This window comes from Lynx canadensis, chromosome D3 (assembly GCF_007474595.2).
Source record: "Lynx canadensis isolate LIC74 chromosome D3, mLynCan4.pri.v2, whole genome shotgun sequence".
Lineage (NCBI taxonomy): Eukaryota > Metazoa > Chordata > Mammalia > Carnivora > Felidae > Lynx > Lynx canadensis.
The window spans coordinates 36,661,036-36,685,138 of record NC_044314.2 but is presented as its reverse complement, the minus strand read 5'-3'; the positions used below and the strand labels follow the sequence as shown (position 1 = coordinate 36,685,138).

The following is a 24,103-nucleotide window of genomic DNA, read 5'->3' as shown; positions in this document are numbered from 1 at the left end:
TCTTTTTTTCTAATGTGGAGTGGTTCTTTTTGTTATATGTATACTAATCCTTGTGGTTTATATGTGTTATAAGTAGCTCCTAAGTGGTGGCTTCTCTTTATTCTTAACTTCTGTACTCTTTTAAGTGCATACAGATTTTAAATTTTAATATATGTAAATGTATCAAGTTTTTCCTTTTTGATGGCACTTTTTTTGTTTCTGGTATAAAAATTCTTTCCTGAGATAAATATTGCAAAGTTTTTACTTTTTACATTTTCCAATCCCAGAATTTTTCTTTGTGTTTGGTATGTGGAAGGCCTCACTGTATTTTTTTGTATGTGGTTAATAATCCTCTCAGTACCAATTGTTAAATAGTCCATCAGTTCCCCGCTGATTGATCAATTCTAACATTAAGATGCACTTAATGTTCCAGCATTGAGTAATGTTTACCATAGTTTAAAAAAATATGTTGGCTAAATACCCATTGTCAGGTTAAGAACACTCTCTCCAGTTCTATGCTTGCTAAAGTTTTTTTTTTTTTTTTTTTTTTTTTTTTTTTTAATAACGAATGAGTATTGTATTTAAAGCTTTTTCTGCATCTACGGAGGTAGTCATGGTTTTTCTCCTATAACCTATTAATGTGGTAAATTACATTCATTGATGTATTCATCTTAAACATCCTTGGATTCATTGGACAAACAGCATGATTTTATTTCAGATTTTGCAGTGGTGTTCATATTTGCAATCAGTATATAACTTTCTATCCTCATACTGTTCTTGTTTAGTTTTTGTGTCAGACTACTACTAATCACATAAAATGAGCTGGGGAACTTTTATATTCTCTGAAACTTTGTATATGATTAAGATGAATTCTTCTTTGATTATTTGGTAGAAATCACCTTTAAAAATATGAGCCTCGTGGGGTTTTTGTTTTGGTGTGTATGGATATATCTGTAATTAATTGATTCAATTTCTTAAAGGTTAATAGAGCTCTAAAATTTCTATTTCTTCCTCAGTGATTTCAATCATTTTTAGAAAAACATCATTTCTTCAAAGTTTCCAAATGTATTGTCATCGAAATTTCTCATTTTCTCATAATTATTTTTGTCTCTTGTTATGTTCGTATTTGTATCTATGTGCCATTCTTGAAAATTGCTTGTTAGTAGCTTTTTTCTTAAACAGTTTTGACAGAATGTATTATTATTTTTAAAAATTATAAGCCAGCTTTGGTTTTTTAAATTTTCTCTATATTTTTCTATTTCATTCATGTTTGTTCTTATCTTTATTTAATTTATTTTGCCTTATTTGAATTTATTCTGTTGTTGCTTTTCAAACTGTTGAGTTGACCACTCATTATTTTTTACTTCTTTTCTAATACAAACACTTCGGGTGATAAATTTCCTTCTAAATACTACTGTAGAAGTATTCTATAAATCTTGATATATATTGTATTCATTATAGTACCCTTTGGATCATTTCTAATTTTCTGTATTTTTCTTCTTTGGCTTGAACTATTTAGAAGTGTTCACAGTTTTCCAATTATATCAATTTTTAAAGTTTATCTTATTCCAGCTCATTTACATTGTTGAGAGGAGGGTAGCCCATATGAAACCAATTTTTGGCATTTATTTATTAGCTTTGTGGCAGGATTGGTGGTCTCTGTATTTGAGAAGAATGTGTTTTCTCCACTTTGGGATAGTAGGTATATATGCTCATTTGTTAAACTTATTAATCAGGTTGAAACAATCTGTTATGTCTGTAACAATTTGTCAGTCACTGCGTGAGAGGTACAGTAAACCTGAACACTCTATGGATTAGATTTAGCCTCACATGACAGAAAAAAATAAGTAACAGCTTAAGAAAGATAGTCTAGATTTCATTTATATGAAGGAGAACTCACATTCTATCCATGCCCAAGTGTCCAGGGCTGATGAAGTAGCTCCCGAGAGAGCCTGGAATATGGGATTTGGTTTCTCCCTTCCTGTAGCCGGCAGGAATGGTGGCTTCTTCCCTCTGCTTCTGACTGACAGCCAGAGGCAGTTCCATGTTGCTAAGGAGGATGGCTGTGGGACTTATGGCCGAACGTGAGTGATACCAGAGTCCCATCTTTCTCCCGCACTAAGGAACCTTGTGTTCCCCACCAGGCAGGCATATTTTCACTGGATTCAAGTAGGATTTCATCCCACGTATATTTCAGCAATATTTATACCTTAGTTTTAGAATTTTTCCAACAAATGAAGGCCTCATTGTCCATACAGATTTGTCCAGAGGTCCAACAGACCCCTCTTCCCAGTGAACCCCCTTTTGTATTTTTCATGAGTTTACATAATTTTTTCTTTTCCCACCCATTCTCGTGACTTAACATTTCCTGTGATTCCCACCACCCTGATCCCTCACTGAGGCCTCTCGCAGCCAGTTGTCCCCATAATGCCATCTTCAGTGAACAGTCCACATTGAGTGGTATCACCAGCAGTCAAGTCCTTTGAACATGCTGTATGTTCTTGGATGCTTCTTGATGTAGAATAAGATTTCTTTATTTTCAGTCAGATTTCAGACCAGTATTGTGTCTTTTTTTCTTCATCTGTTATCTTAACACCTGTTTTAAGATGACACAGTTATTTTGAGGAGGTATATCAAGAAGCTGGTATATGGTAAAATATTTTTAGCATATGTAAAATAGAAAACAGTTCTAGATTGAATGTTGATTCTATAACGTCTTTCCATAGATCACGTTTAAAATGCGTGTGTATCTCCAAACTGGTGCAGCCACTCTGGAAAACAGTATGGAGTGTCCCTCAAAAAATTAAAAACAGAACTTCCCTACAACCCAGCTATTGCACTACTAGGTATTTAACCAAAGGATACCAAAATGCTGATTCGAAGGGGCACATGCACCCCAGTGTTTATAGCAGCACTATTGACAATAGCCAAATTATGGAAAGAGTCCAAATGTCCATTGACTGATGAATGGATAAAGATGTGATGTGTGTGTATAATATAATATACATAATGTGTGTGTATAGGTGTGTGTATATATATATGTGTGTATATATATATGTATATATATACACACATATATATAATGGAATATTTTTGGTGATCAAAAAGAATGAAATGTTGTCATTTGCAATAACGTGGGTGGAACTAGAGTATATTATGCTAAGCGAAATAAGTCAGAGAAAGACAAATATCATAATTTTACTCATGTGAAATTTAAGAAAACATGAACATAGGGGAAGGGGAGCAAAAATAAGATAAAAACAGAGAGGGAGGCAAACCATAAGAGACTCTTAAATACAGAGAACAAACTGAGGGTTGCTGGAGGGGAGGTAGATCGGGGGATGTGCTAAATGGGTGATGGGAATTAAGGAAGGCACTTGGGATGAGCACTGGGTGTTGTATGTAAGTGATGAATCGCTAAATTCTACTCCTGAAGTCATGATTACACCGTATGTTAACTAACTTGGATTTAATTAAAAAAAAAAAAAGAATTAACCTCTACAAAAAACTGTGTATCTCTCTCTAGAGAGAGAAAGGGAGTGGGAGAGAGGATGAATCTGTATCTATGAGAATTCTTTTTGGTAATAACAGCACCTATTATTGATGACTGCTTATGTGCCAGGCATGGTGCTTAGCATTGTATGCACATTAGTACCTTCTTCTCCTCCTGGCGCACGAAGCAGGCTACTTACCTCCATTTACAGATGAAGATCTGAGACGCTCAGTAATTTCCCCCCAGCAATACCTAGGTACCAGCGGACTGGACCCTCACTCGAAACCGAAGTCTGGCTGGTTCCTACTTGGGTACTTTGAATCACAGGCCAAGCCACTAAAACATTAACTCTGTATCTTTAGGTCTTCACTGAGTGGTCTTCTCACATCATCCTTTAGGCAGCATCAAGAGTCATTGGCAGCAGAGAGAGAGAGGCGGCGGCAGGAGAGAGAAGAAAGGTTGCAGAGAATAGAACGGGAAGAAAGGAACAAATTCAAGTAAGAGGAATTTCAAGACTCTCTAAATAATGGAAAATTGAAGCGCATGCCTTCGTGCTCTGTATGATGAATACTGGTGTGAAGGGTTCGATAGTAATATGTTTGCTTTAGATTCTGTCTCTGTTTTTAAGGAACTGTAAGACATTCCTGAAACGGACTAGCTCTGGCTTGTTATGGCCATTTCCCTCTAACCATATGGCAGGAAGCACAGAAAGCCAGCCAAATACAATTAGGAGCTTGTGTATTTTTGGGGCCTCCATTATCTAAAACGGTCTTATCCAGGCCTTCCTGAAGACAGAGAGCCTAATTGTCTTAACTTAATTTGTCATTTCCCCCTAAAGCTACTCATGTTTTATTCATATTCCATTGGATGCCAAAAGAAAATGCATTTCCCACCTTCTGCTTTGCTCCTTGCTCCCTCTTGCAATCTTCAATGTATTTTTTTAAACAATAATCTCTCTTCCTATGGAGGAGAAAGCCATTCTGCCGATTACTCCCAGCCCATTATCCCACTGATCTCTTTGGTCTCCATCCAGCTCCCAGGCTGTGTTCCAGTCTCAGCCTGTCTGCCCCAGCTGAGTTCAATGTCACTCCGTTTCTCCTCCAGCCTGTGCACCTGTTCTCACCAACCTCCTGGTCAACCTCCTTCCACTTCTCCTCCTCCCTGCCAGCTTCGTGCTGTGCAGTGCTCTATGCAAAACACTTGCTGAGACCATCCTTACACATTTCGTTCCTTCTGCTCTTTTCTCGCATCCTCTCCCCCTCTTTGTCGCTGCCTTTGTCACCGGCACAGTCATTGTTCCTAGACCTTCTGTGTTCTTTCTTGCTTTCATTTCTCACCCCATCTTCACTTCCTGTTTCGTCAGTTTAGTTTCTTTGGCAAACAGTATCCCCTTTCAATGACTCCCATTTAAACCCACAAAGAATATAAAGCAGTGTCAATAAGGATTTATAGGTTCTGTTACATTTTTCCAGAACCCAGGTAAGTATGAAATGGTCAAAATAGAAGCGGAGTTGTAAAGTTGCCTTAACTATAATTCACTATTACATGGCAACAAATATCCCAAGTCTGTGAGTGAAACGCTAATCTTGGCTTTTGTAAGGCTGGGTTAGTGGCTGGCACGAAGTCAACTTAACTTCATTCCTCCACTGTGATTGCATAGCAGACCCTGAACTGTCGGACTTTTACCAAATTATATGTGGAAATGCCCGACCTGTATGCACCATTTCTCATGAGGTAACTCTGCGAGTCGTCACTTCTGGAAAGACCAATTTGTAAAACCACTGGAACAGGTGAAATCCTTCCTGATCAGGGCTTTCTGAGAGTTTGCATAGTTTGCCACCAAATAGCAGCGGCGAATCTGACTGAAACACACAGATTCAGAGGATAGTTTGCACGTACAAGGATTTGGGCTGAAAACCTACTAAAACAGGGTGTCAGTTCAGGGGAAGATGGAGTTGGCACACTCCCTCCCATCTCTTCTGTGCCACTGAGTGCCACCCGAAGCCGTGGACAGACACACAGAGCTCTGAAGACTCTGAATTGTAAAAGGGAGCCAGTGAACTGGGGACAGAGGCTAGCATTCAGAGTTCCAAACCAGCGAGAGTTTACCCTTTTCTTTCCTCTTCATCACCTGGCGTGTCCTCAGAGGTGCCCCCAAACCCAGAAGTGCGTACCAAGTGTGAACTGAAAGAGCTCTAAGAGAAGGCCTCTCTTTCTGAACTCAGGAGCAGAAAACGGAGTTCCTAAGAGTCAGAGACTGGAGAAATGTCCTGTATTTTCATATTTTTTTCCCTTCTTCCCTACCCCAGTCTCCAAGCTGTATTATTACCGAAGCACAATGATGGCAGCAGTGTCCAGGCAGGTGCCTGAAACTCTGAGGGAGGGCACCCCTCCTCTGACCAAAGGAGCTGTGGTTCCAAGAGCACTAGGCAAATCACCCTCGTTCTCCCTGCGTCCTGCTGTGCTGCCCTGGGTGCAGACGGAGTTACTCAAAGTATGCACCAGAGCATGGAAAATAAAGCCCAAGCTTTCTGGCTACAGGGCCAAGAGTGGAGACCCAAGGAAGCCGAGAAATTATAGGAAAGTCACAAAGGGTAGAGAAATTAAGAGAGCATTCTGGGTTCATCTCCCAATTGTGCACATGTGGCTCAGAACTTCCAGAGCATACCACAGACTTTGAGAACTAAATACAGAGTGGACTGCCACTCAAGGTCCAGGACTGGCTACTGGGCGGTGCACACAAGGGCCCAATTTGAATAGCATTAAAAATATTTGAAAGCTGAGCTAATATTGGAGCCAGTGTCAGAACTGGCAGGCTGGACCTAACCCAGTTGATTGCCTGCTTAAAGAAAATAAGATTCTTCATAGAATTCAAGGAAGACCCAGAGTCTCATTTCAAGATATTTAAAATGTTCTGGATGCAATCCAGTGTAACATGTCACACAAAAAAACCACGAGGCTCTTAAAGGGGAAAGAAAATCAAAATGTGCTAACTGCAAAAGGACATAGATGTTATTATCAGACAAAGACTGTAAAGGAGCTACTATAAACATGTCCTAAGAAGTAAGGGCAAATACTTTTGAAACAAGTGAAAAAATAAGTCTCTGTAAAGAAATAGAAGCTGTAAAGAAGAACCAAGTGGAAATACATATAGCACTGAAAAATGCAGTAATCAAAATAAAAAATTCACTGGATGGAATCAATGGCAGAATGGAGATAAGAGAAAAGTCAGTAAACTTGAAGGTAGAACAACAGAAATTATCCAGTTTAAAATATGAAGCATAACATTGGGAAAAAAACGTAGCGTATCAGGGACCTATAGAACAGTAACAAAATGCCGTGCATTCATATCATTGAAGCCCCAGAAGAATAGGACAAGAGCGCATTGTAACAAATACTAAGCTGTACATTCATATGCTTGTGTGTCTAGGTACAGACAGTGCTTGTAACTATCCACTATTTGCTTTTCGTCCCGAGTGGGTCTCACTTCCCATGTAAGACACAGATCCAGGAAAAAAGAACCCTGTCCAAGAAGGAGTGCTGGTCAATCGTCAGGACAGACCACATACAACTATTAATTATGATGACTGTAGTTCCAGCCTGAAAGTCTGAGGATGTGAATGAAACGAATTTCGAAAAAGGAAATAGTAATTCAGCCATTTATTGATTTAAGTTATTCGTACTTCTTTTGGTTTTTTCCCTTGGAGAGCATCCTTACCTGTTTTTATTTTTGTTGAATATGATTTTAAGATTCCTGGGTTATGGGACATATTATTTCTAATGTGGAAGGTGATGAGGATGAGTGCTCGTAAATGCTAACAAATCTGGGTCTTTGTTTCTTTTTCTCTGTCTCCTAAGCTGCTTTAGTTGCTTTGACCTACTGTCCCTTTATATCCTGTTACCAGTGCATGGTGGGGGGGGGGGCGGGTAGAATACTTAAGCTACATTGTGATGTCCAGTTTAGGAAGCCACGAAGTCATAATTTTTCAGAAAAATAAGTGGTCCACTGAGAAGTTGCTGATCCTAAGTCTTCAACTTAGATTCAAGCTGGAATCTCATCAGCAGGAGCAGAGCAACAAACGTGGGAAGTGGACAAAAGTTGGGCATCTCACGAGTGCAGACAAGAGAATGTACAAAGCAAGAGTTTCCCATGATCCCTGCGTAGGGATGGAGAGGAAGAATGCACTGTGGCATGAATGTCCAAACTGCAGGGTGCAACACAAAATGGCCTAGACACCTGGACCCACCTAGATTTAATCCTTGAGATGAAAATTGTGGAGCTAGCAGGACTTGATTGGACGTTAATCATCTCTGAAAGCTATTGCTTGCTTGCAGTTGCCGTATTTTATTTATGTGTTGTTTCACCTTTTAAAAAACTTTTTTGTCTCCTCTCTCACCCATATACCTAAATTCTTCTTTTTTTAACTTGTGGGATTTCCCATGTTTTCATCCCTGTGATTCGATAGGAAATCCATTGTATTTAGTAGTTTGAAAGGGTAGCCTTTGTATATATTTTTTTTAATCCAGCACAACCACTTTCCATTTCTGAGGCAACAGTCTTTCATGAAACACTAATAATTTCTTGGCAATTTCATGAGCATCTAATTCTGTTCTTTTCCTTCCCTATTTTGTTTCTTCTGCATATTTCTGTTAGCCGAGAGTATTTAGACAAAAGAGAGGAGCAAAGACAAGCAAGAGAAGAAAGGTTTGTATATATTTTCTTTCCCATTGTAACCAAATAGCACTTGACTTTGCACTCTTAACCAAGCATGCTAAGGGAATTGTTAATTAAAATAGCTCACTCAAGTCACCTAAGACTTTGGGTAACTGGTATTTTGTGGAATAGGATGCCCTAGTTATCTACGTTTTCCAAGAAAGTACAGACTTAGTAATTAGTGCCATTGTGGTGTGAAATGTATGTCTGTTCCTCCATACTCTTCACCAAATGAGGACGTTAGTTTAGCATACTGACATATGGTATATATTTTAAATACCCTGCACGACCGCTGCTGAGTCTGGGCTACGTGTCCCTACTGTGTGCTTCCAGGTCACGCATTCCTTTAACAAATATTTGAACACACAAACCATGCCAGGCGCTGGCTGAGGTGCCAGACATTCCTGAGACTCGTACACGATGTGCCTGATCACTTACTTTGTCTCCCTACTGAACTATACTCAGTTCCTGGATGGCAGGAACCATGTCTTGTTTTCCTGGTTGTCCCAGTGCCCTCCGCAGTGCTTGGCACATAGTAGGCACTTAGGAAGGAGGTATGTAATAAAGGAGCAAATGAACCAACAGCTTTACTTAAAATACTTAAGCTGTAACTATTTTATTTTTTCAAATCATGGCAACATGATTTGAATACCACTAAAATATAGAAAGTGAATATATTCTGTGTCTGATAAACTTAGGTCACCAAAAGAAACTGTTTTTTGGAAGTAAACCAGCAAAAGGCAAGTTTTTACCCTGTAGCACTGTAGCCTGCAGTTATTCCCTCTACCACCAGATGGCGATACTACATGGAGCAATGGAAAGGCTGATTTTCCTACTAGAGCCAGTTGGGAACCTCACAATCTGAACTATGCCAATAAGTGGAACTTTGCTGAGTTTTCTTAGACACCTTCAGCTAAATAGTTCAGGACAGTCTGAGGACAAGAAAAGTGCAGTCTGTCTGTGTTCAATTAAAAAATTAGATGCTTAGGCCAGCCTTATAAACAAAACTATGGCATCGCTTTAATTCCAGTGTTTCATTAGATTATTGCCACCATAATAACCAGTGGTGGCCAGCAAATTTAGAGTGGAAGAAATAAGAAACTTCTATTTCTCTAATGAATACCTGTTTTTGACATTGGGGGCATAGACTTTGACTGAAAATGCTGTCGACTTCATGTCCAGGCTTAAAAACCAAATTTTATTTTAGTTTTTAGCTTTCCCTCCAGATTCTGCATTTTTTTTTTTAACTTTGGACAGTTTGACTGTTACGTTCTGTCTCCACAAGCAAGGCTTTAAAGCTTCTGAGAAGATCTCAAGGTCCAGACTGACCTCAAAATTGTCCCAAACCACTGAAGTCTACCTCTTTCTGGATAGCAATCACTGATTTTTTCACCAAAGCATAGCATCACTTAGGCCTGGAAGACCTGTGCAGAGAGAGAGGTGTTTGCCACTCCTCTCCTGTCACCTCTTGTTTTGACCTCAGTCCTTGCCCTATGTCACCCATCTGCCTGGGGCTTCTTCACTGGTGCAGGAGTGGCCTCTCCGTGGCCTCATGTGGGCCCCATCTCTGTTTACATGGAGGATTGTGGAAGCAGCCAAGAATTTCCCTTTAGTTTGGACCAGCCACTTTTCTTGATTAGTTTGCTTCTTGAATTACCTGGTGAAGATGAGAGAGAGGGTATAAACTTTTCCCCAGTTTGGAAAGCTGTTGGGTCCCTGGCAGACCAGGAATAGATAAGATTTCCAAGTATAATGGGATTCAGAAATGGATGGGGTAACTGGAGATCAGAGGTGGAAAGAGCTTCAGAAGTAAGGAAGAGGGCTCCATCTAGAAACTCTTCAAGGTAGACCCAGGTGTGTTTGTTGGGTCCCATGTCTCTTTCTCGAAATACAGTGACTCAGATAAAAATGGCCAGAATCACAGCAGATGGTTTTTTAAGGTTTGTGTCATCCAGTGTAGCAAGATGAGTGTGGTTTTGCTATTTTGAAGTGTAAAGGCTATCCAGTCACGTTTGATTTCATTTTGATTTATTTTGTATTATCTCATTCCAGCATTTGAGGCAAACTAGTTTATGGACAATGTGCAGATCCAGAGTAAGATTCTGGTGAGGTGCTGCTTCTTCTTTAACGTTAGAAGAAAGGCTTTATCTGATCATGATTCAGTGACATTCACAAATAAATTTTTTTTAACGTTTATTTATTTTTGAGACAGAGAGAGACAGAGCATGAACAGGGGAGGGGCAGAGAGAGAGGGAGACACAGAATCTGAAACAGGCCCCAGGCTCTGAGCAGTCAGCCCAGAGCCCGACGTGGGGCTCGAACTCACGGACTGCGAGATCATGACCTGAGCCGAAGTCGAACGCTTAACCGACCGAGCCACCCAGGCGCCCCTCACAAATAATTTTTTAAGGGAATAGTAAGGAATGAGATCCAGGCTGAGGCTGGGGGTGGGGTTGGGGTGGGGTCAGGGCAAGGATTTGTCTCAGGGGGATGGCATAGGAAATGCCTATGGCAGGCAGGGGTTATGGGAAAAAGTGCAAGGGGAAGGTCAGGACTAGGCTAGGATTTGGGAAATTATGCATGAAAGTGATCAATGAAGCAGTAAGAGAGGATTCTGAGCATTGCTTAACTGGTCTGAGGACAGAATAGAACTTGGAAGGGGTCAGATTTTGGTTTAATGTAAGGAAGAGTTCCCAAGTAGAAGAGTGGCAGGAAAAGTTATCAGTAAGTAGGTTTAGTTAATGTAAAATCAAACAGAGTTTCTATAGGGCCCTGGGGAACGACATCCAAGCCCGTATATGCTCCCTCGGCTGTAATACTAGCCCTGCAGCCCACCACCTTGGTGGATGTGTGAATTCATTCAAAAGGTTTGTTTGCCTATCTCTCCCACTGAACTGTGAGCTCCATGGGGCGGGGGGAGGGGGTGTTTATTATTAAATCTCTAGTACCTACTGCAGCACTTAGCACATGACAGGCACTCCACAAATGTTCAATAAATAATGAAAAGATGAATGAATAAACAAAAGATATGGGCAGAGATGGGATAAATGGGAGTGTTTAGGTGAAAGTAGGAAAGGTGAAAAGTCTTTTCTTAAGGCTGTGGCCTGTGGATAGAAAACCCAGTGCTTTGCATACAGGAAGCTTCAGGAGAGTCTCAGCTGGGGGTTGTGTTGCAAAGCCACAGGGACGTAGGACCCTTGACCCTCATTTCGTGGGCTGCTGGGCTCCTGGGGGAGTAGGTACTGTTGGGCCCCTAAGTGCACTTAGAGTCTGTCTGTAAGACAAGGTTGTGATATAGGGCAAGCTTCCTCCCCAGGAACTGCCAGAGGTTGACATGGGTCAGGAGAGGTTGCTAAGCTGTGAAGCTCTAAATGCCCGGTGGCCTGGCTCTTCCCAGGCATGCCAGTCTCCCCTCACCACTCCGGCCCATTGCAGATGGCCACTGGCACTGCTTTTTCCACAAAGATTTACTGACTATTGACCTTGGTGCCCCTCCCCCATCCCTGCCATATTTTAAAGTCTTTATAACTGTGGCAAAATACACAGAAGATCAAGTTTACCATTTTAAGCGTGCAATTCAGTAGTGTTAGGTATGTTCACATTGTTGTGTGCCCATCTCTGGAATTCATTTCATCTTGTGAAAGAAACTTTCCACCCATCAAACAAGTCCTCAGGCCCCCTCCCCTGCCATTTTTGTCTACTGGATAAACATCCTCAGGAGAATTCCTATGAAATCCTTGACTCTTCCCATGTCCCCCAGATCCTTGAGGATGACATCTAGGAGGTGAAGGGTGTGCAGGAAGCCTTGGAGTCGTATCCAGACTCTGAAGGAATAACCCCTGGAGTCCCCCAGAAACTGAAGTGAACTCTCTGCCCACACATACCTGCCGGTCTGGCTGCCCACGGAGAAGGGGACCAAGAGGCCGGGGCCAGGGCTGGATCACCTGAAATGAAGGTCATAAATGGGTTGTCCTCTTGGCCTGAAGCCTTGGACCTATGCAGGTGCCCTTGATTGCACACCCTCCCTTGCCTGCCCCTTTCTCCTGTCACAGAAGGCTCAGACTCAGCGTGGGGATGCCTCACAAGCTCCTCCTGGGCTCACGGCATTCCTGGCCTCGACTGTGCCACCATCTCGTTTAGAACATGCCTCCTGTTGGGATTCTGACTCTTGCCTTCAAGGTCACTTTCTTCCAAGATTCCATAGCCAGGTGGTTTTCCTTGCTGGTCCAGATTAAGTTCAGAAATACCTTCCTTTTGTCACCTCTCCTACCTTTTGAGAGGTGACATTGCTGACAAGAGAAGTCCAGAGTTCCTTCGCCCCATAACCGTGAGGCTCTCCAAACCTCGCCCAGACGTATGTGTATGCAGACCCCTCACTCATTTTTTCTCAGAGATTCACCATGAAAGTAAGCTCCCTCCCTAAGAAGTTGAAATAGATGCGTCGGCCACCCTCGGCCCCCGCTGCTGCGGGTAGACCCCTGCAGCAAGGTGCCGCCTTGCGGGTTCCTCACCGCATGCCTTGCCTGCTTCCCCTGGGCCCGGCAAGTGCAAGGCGCCAAGGGAAAGAACAAAGGATGGTAATCTTCTGTTCTCAGAAATCCTATTATCTGCTTGTTGAGAACAGACACACACATGTGAAAAGATGACTAAATATGCCAGGCAGTAAATGTAAAATGCCATCTGAGTTGAATGGACTACATATCCGACATGAGTTCAGAGGCAAGGCTAAGATCACTTCCAGCTGTGGTGGTCAAGGCAGGCTTCGCAGAGGGAGACACGCGTGCGAGCCCGGCCTGCGGGGCAGATTGCCTCGGGCCTGGCAGGGAGCAGGGGTCCCCGTGGCAGACGTTGGGGAGCCACGCCCACATTAAGGATGCATGAAGAAATGCATGCTTTTTAAATGCATCCTTTTTAAGGGTTTCATATATATGCTCTGCCTTTCTTGGGCGCGTGAATCCGGAATGCCGTGTGTGGTGGGGGCTTTGGTGGGCTAGGGTTGGGGGGACCTGCCCACCGGGAGGGACTGAAGAAACAGTGAATCCCGATGGATCTGAGTGACGGTCTTGAATAACCTGTCTCAAAGTTTAGTGGTTGGTGAGACAGAAACCTGCTACAGCTGAATTCATAAATTCACTTCTGAACAAATAATGGTGGGTAAAATTAGCAGACATCTGGAAGAGGCACATATTTCAAAGTTATTTTGGTCTGATCTATAAAGCACACTATGAGGAATATGATTGGTAGCTGGTCTTAATAAACAGTTAGTGGGTTCTGCCTGCCTGAAATGCAAAACAGATGTATCTTTGTTCTTTTAAACTGACTTTGATGAATAAACTATATGTGACGTCAGGTCCAAGCTATTGGATGTCTGAGTCCTACTCAGAAATATTTTAGAATATAAAAAAGTTTCCATGGTCGACACTGGGAGAACAAAGCGAATTCCAGTCGCGTTGCTGTTAGCGTTGAAGCAGGTTCAGAAATTCAGAGAGGCCTCCGTCCAGCAACCCCTTTCGGTATTTTGGGGGCATTGTTTCTCTCCCCCACACCGAGGCGCCCTCCCATTTCACAGCTGCAAGCTCTGAGTGCGTGTGGTTTTCAGCTGTCACTGTTGGGGCTTTGTAATGGGCATTATTGCTGTTTTGCTTATTTGTACACATTTCCTAAAAGAGCAAAGTAGGATTCTGCAGCAGTGATCCAGTCTCTGGAGACTGTGTGATGTTGCCATTTCTCCCAATTTGTTTGGTTATGAATGATGCGGGGATTTTAATCATTAGCATCTTGGCTTCGCTGGCTGTTTTTGGCAGACTGGTCCTCCAGCCAGCCCTGTGCTGTGCTCTGTGCATCAGGAAACCAGCTCACTCTGCAGGTGTTTCATCCATAAACAAGCATCGGCCACGGGCTCCTCTTTCTTTTTACGGAAACCCTTTGGAATTTAACTTTCAGATACAAATACTTGGAGCAGTTGGCAGCCGAGGCGCACGAGAGAGAAGTGAGAAGCCGGAGCGCGAGCCGGGGCAGAGGTGACCTCTCCTTGGACCTGACCTCCCCGGCGGCCCCTGCCTCCCCCACCCCTCTGAGCCATAGCTCTCCTTCTCTAGACTCACAAGAGGCTCTCGCAGCATCATCCTCTTCTCTGGGAACACCTCAGCATCCCCAAGGTGAGTGCTGGGAGAGCAGAGGGAAATTAATGTTAGGCTTCTGGGAAGTAGGAACCGTTACTACGTGCAAACTAGTACTGAGGGGCAACTAAGGGTAAACTCAGGGTGACTTCACTGCACTGATAAATTAGATGCCTTGAGAGCCACTTCTGTTCAAGCAGAATTGTGTATAATGGTTGTCAATGCATGGTCATTGAGAAGGGAGAATATTAAAAATAAGGCTTACTTTGCCATTGCTTTCTAAATCACAGGGTATTAACTTAGTACCCTGTAATTTGGACATTATTTATTTATTGGGTCTGCCCAATAAAGTGACCACTTTAAAATGTTCTTGCCCTAGGAATTGTCGGTCTGTTTTAAATTAAACTGATGGAGAATAAAATTAATCAAAGCCAGCAGAAAAAAAAAATGTGGATCTGGTGGAAATAGAAATGTTGAAGAAGAAAAAAAGGAATATAGTAATGATTACTGGCACGTGGTGTGGCTGTAGATGCTTGTGTGCAGACAGAAAGGCTCTCGCCGGGGAAATTGTCTGTCATCTTAGCTTTATTTGGAGAGAAACAATATTGTACATTGCAGCCGGGGAGCATCAGCTGTTTTCCCGATTGCCCTGAGAATGGTGGGACCGTTTTCTTTCACATTAACAGAGACGATGGGTCTTGGGCACTGGCGTCTACAGTGCGTGTTGACGAGCCTGCAGCTAGCACTGTTCAGTTTAACCGAGTGTTATGGCTTGCAGCCTGACCAAGACTTAGCCAACTGAAGACAACAGAGACGCTCAACTTTTAACTCTCGGAGGGCTGACTAAATATGGCGTAAAGCTTAATTTCAACAAGGCAGGACTGCATGACCTCAGCAGAACTGGATGTAACGGAACAATCTTGTCTGTCCAATTCTCCGCTGGCTCTCTGAGCCTCAGGGCTCATTCTGCAGAAGCGGGCTGGCTTCGCCACAGCTTTCCATCATGTCCAGTTCCTGCTGGTCCCTGAGCCATGGAAGATTGTCCCAGGCAGATGGCTCGGTCATAGATGAGTAATGTCGGTCTTAAAATACTGAGACTCTGAGAATCAGGAAAACAGACTGTGCTTTGACAGCTCTGTGCTTTCCAGACCCTGCCTGGTATCCTTGCTCTATCTAAATTGTGGTATTTCCAGAGGCGATATGAAAAACATTCCCCTGCAAAGCGACGGTTCAGCACTTAATCTTGGAACTTTTAACTCTAAGAGTCATACCCACTCTTGTTTCCAGAATGGTTGTCTAAACTGTGAAATACAGAAGGTCCCCAGGCTGAGAGAGAAGTGTCAGTATCTATAAATATCGTTTGTCCTCCAAGCTTTTAGTCTCCTTGATGTTTGTGACAAAAAGACAGTTCCTCAAGTATTTTGTCCAGCTATGATCAAACTTGAGGCTGTTCTATCCAATTAAATGGGCAGAATATTTGAAACTCCAGTAAGAACACAGAAAATACTTATTTGGGGTATATGCAATATGCATTGGGGGGAAATAAAGTTATTTATGTATGCTTTCAGAGAGATAAAGAGTACATGTCATTTTCCTCTATGGAGAAGGGATTAGTAGAGACTGAGAGAATGTTTGGCTGAAATCACCACGCGAGCATCTGAAATAGGAATACTGGGCTTGAACCGAGACACGATTACAAATTAATGAAATAGCACTGTGTGATGTTTGGGTTGTTTAAAAAAAAAAAAGCAGGGGTTCTTGTGGAATCTACAAGAGATGTTCATCATAGGTTAAATAATTATCCAAAGCAGTTGGAATCAGCAAAGTAATCTGATGTCTATGTCCTAATACCTAGCTGAATTATACAATTAGAAATTTTAAACGTATAAGAAGACATGCTATGAGAGGATTGTCTCCGAAAGGTGCTGAGACTTCCTTCTGACTTGGAGACCTTTGCCCTATGACAGAAGTACAATGATGGAATGACCTTTTTTTTTTTTTTCCAGCCTAGCTTGTTATTCTTCTTTGAAACATTCTGCCAGCATCCCATTAATAATCTCTTCTTTTTTACCAGGCCCCATTTTTAAATGCTGAAAGGCATTTTTTTTGCTTAGCCCTAACATTTACAATGTCACAACATCTGGGGGAAGAATAAAAAAAATATAATCACACATCCAGATGTTTGTCCTGCTCCAAACACCTGGCACTATGTGGTCCAAATGTGCCAGGGGTTGACTCGCTTTTTCATTCTCTCTGCTTGTGGAATCATACGATGATAATCTTCACTTTTCTGTCATGCTCTGCCCCTTCCTCCCAAACGCTACTATTTAACACCCACTTGAGCAACTGAGTAAATGGGGGAGATTGGGGGTAGAACCCACTTTTAACCGTCAACCTAGCCATTTATCAGGGCATCGTGGTACCCCAGTATTTGTGGTGGCGTGCACATTAACGCCACATGATCCCTTTGCTTCTACCCTTTCCCCAATATCTGCATAAATCGCAGCCTACCTTTCAGAGTTGCATTTTCAAAGAAAAGGAAAAACAGCTATTTGTTACTGAGTTATATATATTTCAGGATTAAAGGTCACTTTATAAGTTCTTTTATTGAAACTCCTTACTTGGATTCTGGATAATTTTTAATAGCAGAAGATAGGAAAACATTAAAAACTTCTTTACCTTTGCCCTTACAAAATATATTTCAAAAGAAGGGTAAATGTGAAAAGACCAATAGCATTATGTGCTATCGAGTGAGAACTTTCAGCCAAAAACCTTCCCAGCTAAATCTGCTGTAACTTTTGTATAAATTATGCCACTACCCCCACCATCAAGTCAATGTGTGCTTGAATTATTTTTCCATCTGGCCCTCTTGTGGCTCCTAGCAGATGTTTGTCCCAATACTGCCTAGACTGGTGATGGTTGGAGTATTTTTCCTCTGTGTGAAACTACTAGGCCCAAGTGAGGGACAAACACATGCGTGTGTTCTCCTTTGCACTGGGCTGCAATTAATGGAGACATGTTACCCCAATTTAGGGAAACATGAAGGGCCTCTCTCTCCATCCATTGCTTTAATTAGCCTTTCCTTATTTTCACTGAGCCCTGATGGCATACATCAGAATATCTCACCAGTTTATTTCCTGTTACTTTAAGAAACCGATGTGTCGGGGCGCCTGGGTGGCGCAGTCGGTTAAGCGTCCGACTTCAGCCAGGTCACGATCTCGCGGTCCGTGAGTTCGAGCCCCGCGTCGGGCTCTGGGCTGATGGCTCAGAGCCTGGAGCATGTTTCCGATTCTGTGTCTCCCTCTCTCTCTGCCCCTCCCCCATTCATGCTCTGTCTCTCTCTGTCCCAAAAAATAAATAAACGTTGAAAAAAAAAATTAAAAAAAAAAAAAGAAACCGATGTGTCAGGAAATAAGTTATTTTTGTTAATTAGAGGAAAAGGTGCAGTATTCTTATTGGGATTGAATTCTCTGATTTGACTCTTGGGGAAGTTTCTCCCTGGAGTAAAAACAATAATCTGTGTACCCACAAGTGAAGTCATTTTAGCAAAGTAACCTATTATCCCAGTGGGTGTCAGATCCGGGGAGCCTATTTCATGGAAACAGAATGGAGAAACCATTCATTTCAAAACCAGGTGTTGATGACGGTCTCTGCAGGGTATCCCTGTTAGGAACTGCCTTCCTCGGAGGCTAGAACTGTGTGGCTTCCCTGCCCCCTGGCTGGCACACCTGGGTCCATCCTAAGGCTTAGTGGAGAGAAATTACCTTTCCTATTAGAAAGCAGCTGCTGTCAAGCACTTATAAGTGGCTTTTACCCACTAATGCAGCCAGGAAGGCTACATACTGGCTAGATTATTTTTCCTATTTTTAGCTCAGTTGTCTCTATATTGCACACAGAAGTAATACTTTAGAGATGCATTTAAAATTTTTACCATGCTATATTAACTTTATGTCAGGGAAAAATAAGTTCATTGGTGATTTTTTTCTACCTGTACCTGGATTCCTAGGTTATTTCCAAATGTCTTACTGTTGGGCCTTGGAGATACAAAATATGACCGATGTGGCCATGGCCTACTCACCAGTATTCACTCAGAGGCATTACAGAAATTATTGACCTGCTGAACGGATTATTTTCTCTCACAGATCCAAGCATATAAAGGGCCGGTAACTAGCACTATTCCTCTAGCTTCCTTACCCTCTCACCTAGAAATAAAATGTAGCTGTATAGTAATATCATGAAATGTTCTGCTGGTTTAAATGAATGATCATTTTTCATGTGGGCGTCATTCATCATCACAGCTGTTGTCATTGTTCCTAGCCATTGACTGAGCACCTTTGTCACCTTCCTTGTGTGACATGTTTTGAGTCTCCTTCAGGTGTAGACACTCTCCTAAGTTACCCAATCCTCGTGGCAGAAATCAGAAACATCTGGTATCCTGTTTCCAACTGGCACAGTAGCAATGGAATATCATCAGTCATCAGCCTTATGCATGCTGGTTCCCTTGCATAAAGCTTTTGGACACCTCCAGTCCAGTATTTCACGAATTGGCAGGAAACTAGATTCCTGTGGTTCTGTGACTCAGGATGGCCCCACCTCCCCACACCTCACCTGACTGCTGCTACTTGATGCCATTTGGTCAGTGAGACAAAATCTCTCAGGAACTCTACCCAAGGCCAAGGCACCACCTGCTACACCTGCCATGGAATGGCTTTAAGAGCCTTTGCAAATCATTGGATTTTCCTGCCTTGCTTTTTCTCAGTCTCTAAAAATGGAAAAGGACAAAACTTTCCCTTTTTTCTCTTATAGAAAATGACAGTTGCCTGCAGTGTGTTTTCATGCACCGTATTTTATTTTATTTTACTTTATTTTATGTTATGTTATTTTATTTATTTATTTTTGAAGTGGGGGAGGGGTGGAGAGAAAGAGAGAGTCCCAAGCAGGCTCTGCACTGTTAGCTCAGAACCTGACACAGGGTTTGAACTCAAACTATGAGATCATAACCTGAGCCGAAACCAAGAGTCAGACGCTTAACCTACTGAGCCACCCAGGCACTCCTCATGCACCATATTTTAAAACAGTTTTGAATCCTTTTGGAGTAAACCAAATATGAATCTTAAGTGTGCTTAAGTAAAGACAAGGTACACAATGGTGTTGGAATAGTTGTTAAAGAGCAGTATTAGGTGATCAACATGGTACTTTCATAGGTGGCAATTAGGTATCAAAAACTCCAAAGGGTCTAAGGCTTGACTTGACTTTTAAGTTAGTAAGTCAGCCTGCCACAATTTTGTGGATGTGGGCACAAGACATGAAACTCCAGGGTCAGAGACAACAGACTTTGTTACTCATAGCAATAGTAGTAGCCAGAGTATCAGCATTTGTGCCATTTCTCCAAGCCCCAGTTCCTGCAAGGTGATGTGAATAGGCCCAAGTGTTAGCTTGGTATGATGGCTGCATACACAGAGAGGAACCTTGAGCTTGGGGACCCCAAATCTTTTATGTTGGGCAGTAAATCTGTCTTCCCTTTGTCCCAGAGAGAGACATTATTTTTATCACAGTAAGCTATAAACCAACCAGTCTATTGCTCCAGGGGGAGACAAGGTCTCTGTCTTCCACAGCTATTTGCTATGCACACATCCTTGGATATCCCAGAATAAAGACTGTCACTGTCTCTGCTTGTAAGACTGCAGAAACACAAGAGACCCCTGGAGAATTGTTTCCAAGAATTGGATTATAATGGTTTGTAACCAACATTTACAAATTTGCATCTTAAAATCTGTTTAATGGAAACGAAGTATTCAACTTTAGAACAGAAATTAGTTTGTTTGATCTTACATGACAAAAAGAAAGAACATCAGGTGTTGCAAGACCCAGCCTGGAGCAGGCTCCGGGGGTTAATGAGCTTGTCTTCCTCTGGAGGTGCTAACAGGGAATCTGGAAAGACATCAGTGCCTTTCATCCGAAGTGGGAGCCTTGGGTAAATGCTCTCAGGGACATTCAGGAGACCTCCACAAGTAGGGACATTGAGTATCCTTCAGTGTGGTACTTTGAATTTCCAGTCATTGACTATGAACTGGGAAATAACAAAGAAGAATAACTACCTGGTTCCTTCTAGCATTCTTATCTGTGGTTAAGACCTTGATCACCACTCTGCCATCTCCACTTTTCCTTCCAGCACCCCTGCCCCCAACTCTACCCACCCCTACCTTTCCCCCACCCTCATAAGGCGTTTGTGCAAAATGGTACACTGCTTACAGTGTGGCAGAATAATCACAAATTAGCTTTCCAGTCCCTATAAGTATGCTTTTTCTTTTTTTTTCCAGAAGGTTTCCCTTTATTATTTTTTTAAATGTAATTTATTGTCAAATTGGTTTCCAAACAATACCCAGTGCTCATCCTGACAAGTGCCTTCCTCCCTGCCCATCACCCACTTTCCCCTCTCCCACACCCCCCAATCTACCCTTAGTTCTCAGTCCTTAAGAGTCTCTTATGGTTTGCCTCCCTCCCTCTCTAACTTTTTTTTTCCCCTTCCCCTCGCCTATGGGCTCTGTTAAGTTTCTCAGGATCCACATATGAGTGAAAACATATGGTATCTGTCTTTCTCTGCCTGGCTTATTTCACTTAGCATAATACCCTCCAGCTCTATCCACGTTACTGCAAATGGCCAGATTTCATTCTTTCTCATTGCCAAGTAGTATTCCATTGTATATATAAACCACACCTTCTTTACCCATTCGTCAGTTGATGGACATTTAGGCTCTTTCCATAATTTGGCTATTGTTGAAAGCGCTGCTATAAACATTGGGGTACATGTGCCCCTATGCATCAGCACTTCTGTATCCTTTGGGTAGATTGCTAGCAGTGCTATTGCTGGGTCATAGGATACATCTATTTTTAATTTTTTGAGGAACCTCTGCACTGTTTTCCAGAGCAGCTGCACCAGTTTGCATTCCCACCAGCAGTGCAAGAGGGTTCCCGTTTCTCCACATCCTCGCCAGCATCTATAGTCTCCTGATTTGTTCATTTTAGCCACTCTGACCGGTGTGAGGTGATATCTCATTGTAGTTTTGATTTGTATTTCCCTGATGATGAGTGACGTTGAGCATCTTTTCATGTGCCTGTTGGCCATCTGGATGTCTTCTTTGGAAAAGTGTCTACTCATGTCTTCTGCCCATTTCTTCACTGGTTTATTTGTTTTTCGGGTGTGGAGTTTGTTGAGCTCTTTATAGATTTTAGATACTAACCCTTTATCTGACACATCTCCAAAGGCAAGGAAATTAAAAGCAAAAATGAACTATTGGGGCCTCATCAAGATAAAAAGCTGCTGTACTGCCTAAGTATGCTTTTTCAAGAGAACTCTTGGGGTCAGTGACCCTGCAAGGCATCCTATCTGCCTCTGAACAGGACATGAATATTTAGAGCCCTCTGAGGCTGGAACATCTTCTGAGAAAGCTGCCTCCACCAGATACATTTGGAAGTTCCAGTAGATTTTTGTTGACTTTTCTGATCGAGCAGCTCTTAGTCCTTATGTATTCTCTAGATAATCTCCAGACTCAGTGTATTATTTGGCTTTCATATTTTCTGCATTTCTCATCAGTATTTTCTCATCTTTTATCTCAGTCTTTCTCATCAGTTTGTTTCAGTCTTATTACTGACTCTTCTTCTGCCTGACCCTTAAGTATTGGGTTTTTCCAAGGGTCCTTTCCTAGCAACCTTCTGTTTTTATGCCTAATCTGTGCCTGTTTTCTCACATCCTCACCTGTGATGTTTAACTACCTACCATGTGATAAAAATCGCCAGATCTGTATCTCCAGCCTTGGCCTTCTTGAGCTCAGGACACATGTATCTAACCTCCTTAGACATCAGTATCTACTCCTCAGACATGTCACACTCAATAGGTGCCAGTTTGGGACATTCAGATGGGAGGGTCACCTGTCTCTCACCTGTAAAATCCCTACCCCCTAAACCTGCTCATACCTTCCAGTACTCATCTATTTTAGACCATATCTCTTGGCCTAGTCATTTAAGCTGGAAGCATGCCTGTAATTTTTGACTCCTCCCTCAATGCTTACACCTGTATGCAGTCAATCACCTAGTGTTTATGGCTTCCTTTCTCTCAACTCAGCCCTCCCCATTGCTACTGCTTTAGTCCATGTCTTAACCATCTCTCATCTGGACCATTTCAGTAACTTCTAATAGACCTCACATCTTCCAGCTTCTTATTAGCAACCCAATCCCCCCCCCCCCCAAAAAAAAAATCCTATCTATACCTTGTTTTAAACAGCTCTAGTGGCTGTCCATTATCTATAGCAAAAAGGTAAGACCTTATACAGCACTCAAGACTTTGGTTATCCACTCCCTACAACCAGTCTTTTACCTCCACAACCACCCCTACATGTTATGTTCCATCAGCATCAAACCACTGTCAGTACCTGAAAGGTGCTCTGTTTTCTCACATGTGCTCTGTGCTAGAGAGTCCTTTTCCACTGGGTGCCCACTGGACTCTTATCCATCTTACCCATCTAGTTGAAGGATCTTCTCTAAAGTCATCTTTGATTCCTCTTTTGTATTTCCCTTACATCTTGTGCATACCAAGGATACAGGGGCTTATCTCACTGAATAGTCAATAAATGGTACCCCGTCCTCCTCCACTTTGTGTTTCCCAGAGGAGAGCCCATGCCCGCACTCACCTTTGTTATCTCCCAATGCTTGGAGCAGAATAGACATTCAGTAAACGTTTTATGAGCTAGAATGAACAAACAGCATGAAAAAAAGAAGGCAGACACATTACTCTATAGAGACAGCTATTTCCCCCTATACCCAGACATTTATTACATGGATCATGATGGAGGACACATATTTGACAATATAGGCCACTCTATAAAGACCAAAGAATAGATGGTGGTTTAATGTAGAAAGGGAACTTTTACAGAAAGTTGACATTATGTGGGCCATTTCCTTCTGAGAATCTAACACTAAAAGAGGAAGAAAAGTTAGAGGATGATTCTTGATAAATTGATAGTTAAGATATTTATTCAACCACCTATTAAAATACCCCTTAAGTGGATCTTCCTCCATTTTTTTTGTGAATTAATTTGCTAACAAGTTCAGATCAACTGAGATATTGACTAAGTGGATTATTCACTAGGTATAAATGAAGAAGAGTCAACTGTTTGGTGTGTGAATATAAAAGTAAGATTTCTGGTGTATCCCGGTTGTAGGCCACCTGGTTCTGCTTAGGCTTGGTCAGACTCTCCTGGCAAGAAGATCTAATATTTTCTTTAGATATTAGTTGTTTTGATATCATAATGTCTCTTGGCTAGACCACTTTATCTTGAAAAATATTCAGGGAAGATATTTTTTCACATCCGACTTCCTGATGCCTAGCATAGTGCCTGGCATATCAACAAATATTGCTGGAATGAATGAGTGTTGCTACTAATTACATTAGAACATTTAATTACATTAGGACCATCTAACATGTAATTAAAAGTAACTAGATGCTGCTAAGCCTGAAAAAGTGAATTAAGAAAAAACCTCAAGTTCACTCCATTTATTTGCTAGCTGTTCTTACCCGGGACTATCCATTTTAGTGCTAGTGTATACTTTCCAAAATCACTGCTTTGTTTTGATGTCATTGATATTCTTGTCTGGGACTTGACAAGCACTAGAGGTGCTCTTGAAATGCATTGCCAGTTTGGAATTAGACCATGTCTTCATCCTTGAGGAAGGACTTGTCTTCCTATGTGCTCTTGTAAGAAAATGAGCATGTAGTTAACTCAGGAGCTCTACTAGCCCTAC

General features: G+C 42.0%; 1 protein-coding gene across 5 annotated transcripts in view; it reads left to right on the top strand.

The window, feature by feature from the left end:
• Nucleotides 1–24,103, top strand: part of FHOD3 (formin homology 2 domain containing 3) — a 480,663-nt gene that overhangs the window by 379,888 nt on the left and 76,672 nt on the right. For 4 of the 5 annotated variants that reach the window (XM_030336760.1, XM_030336759.1, XM_030336758.1 and 1 more), the window contains 3 exons: nt 3,835–3,969; nt 8,127–8,177; nt 14,130–14,344. In XM_030336760.1, the coding sequence (XP_030192620.1) occupies nt 3,835–3,969; nt 8,127–8,177; nt 14,130–14,344 (401 nt within the window). The remainder of the gene's footprint in view (nt 1–3,834; nt 3,970–8,126; nt 8,178–14,129; nt 14,345–24,103) is intronic. The other variant, XM_030336761.1, reaches the window with a different exon arrangement.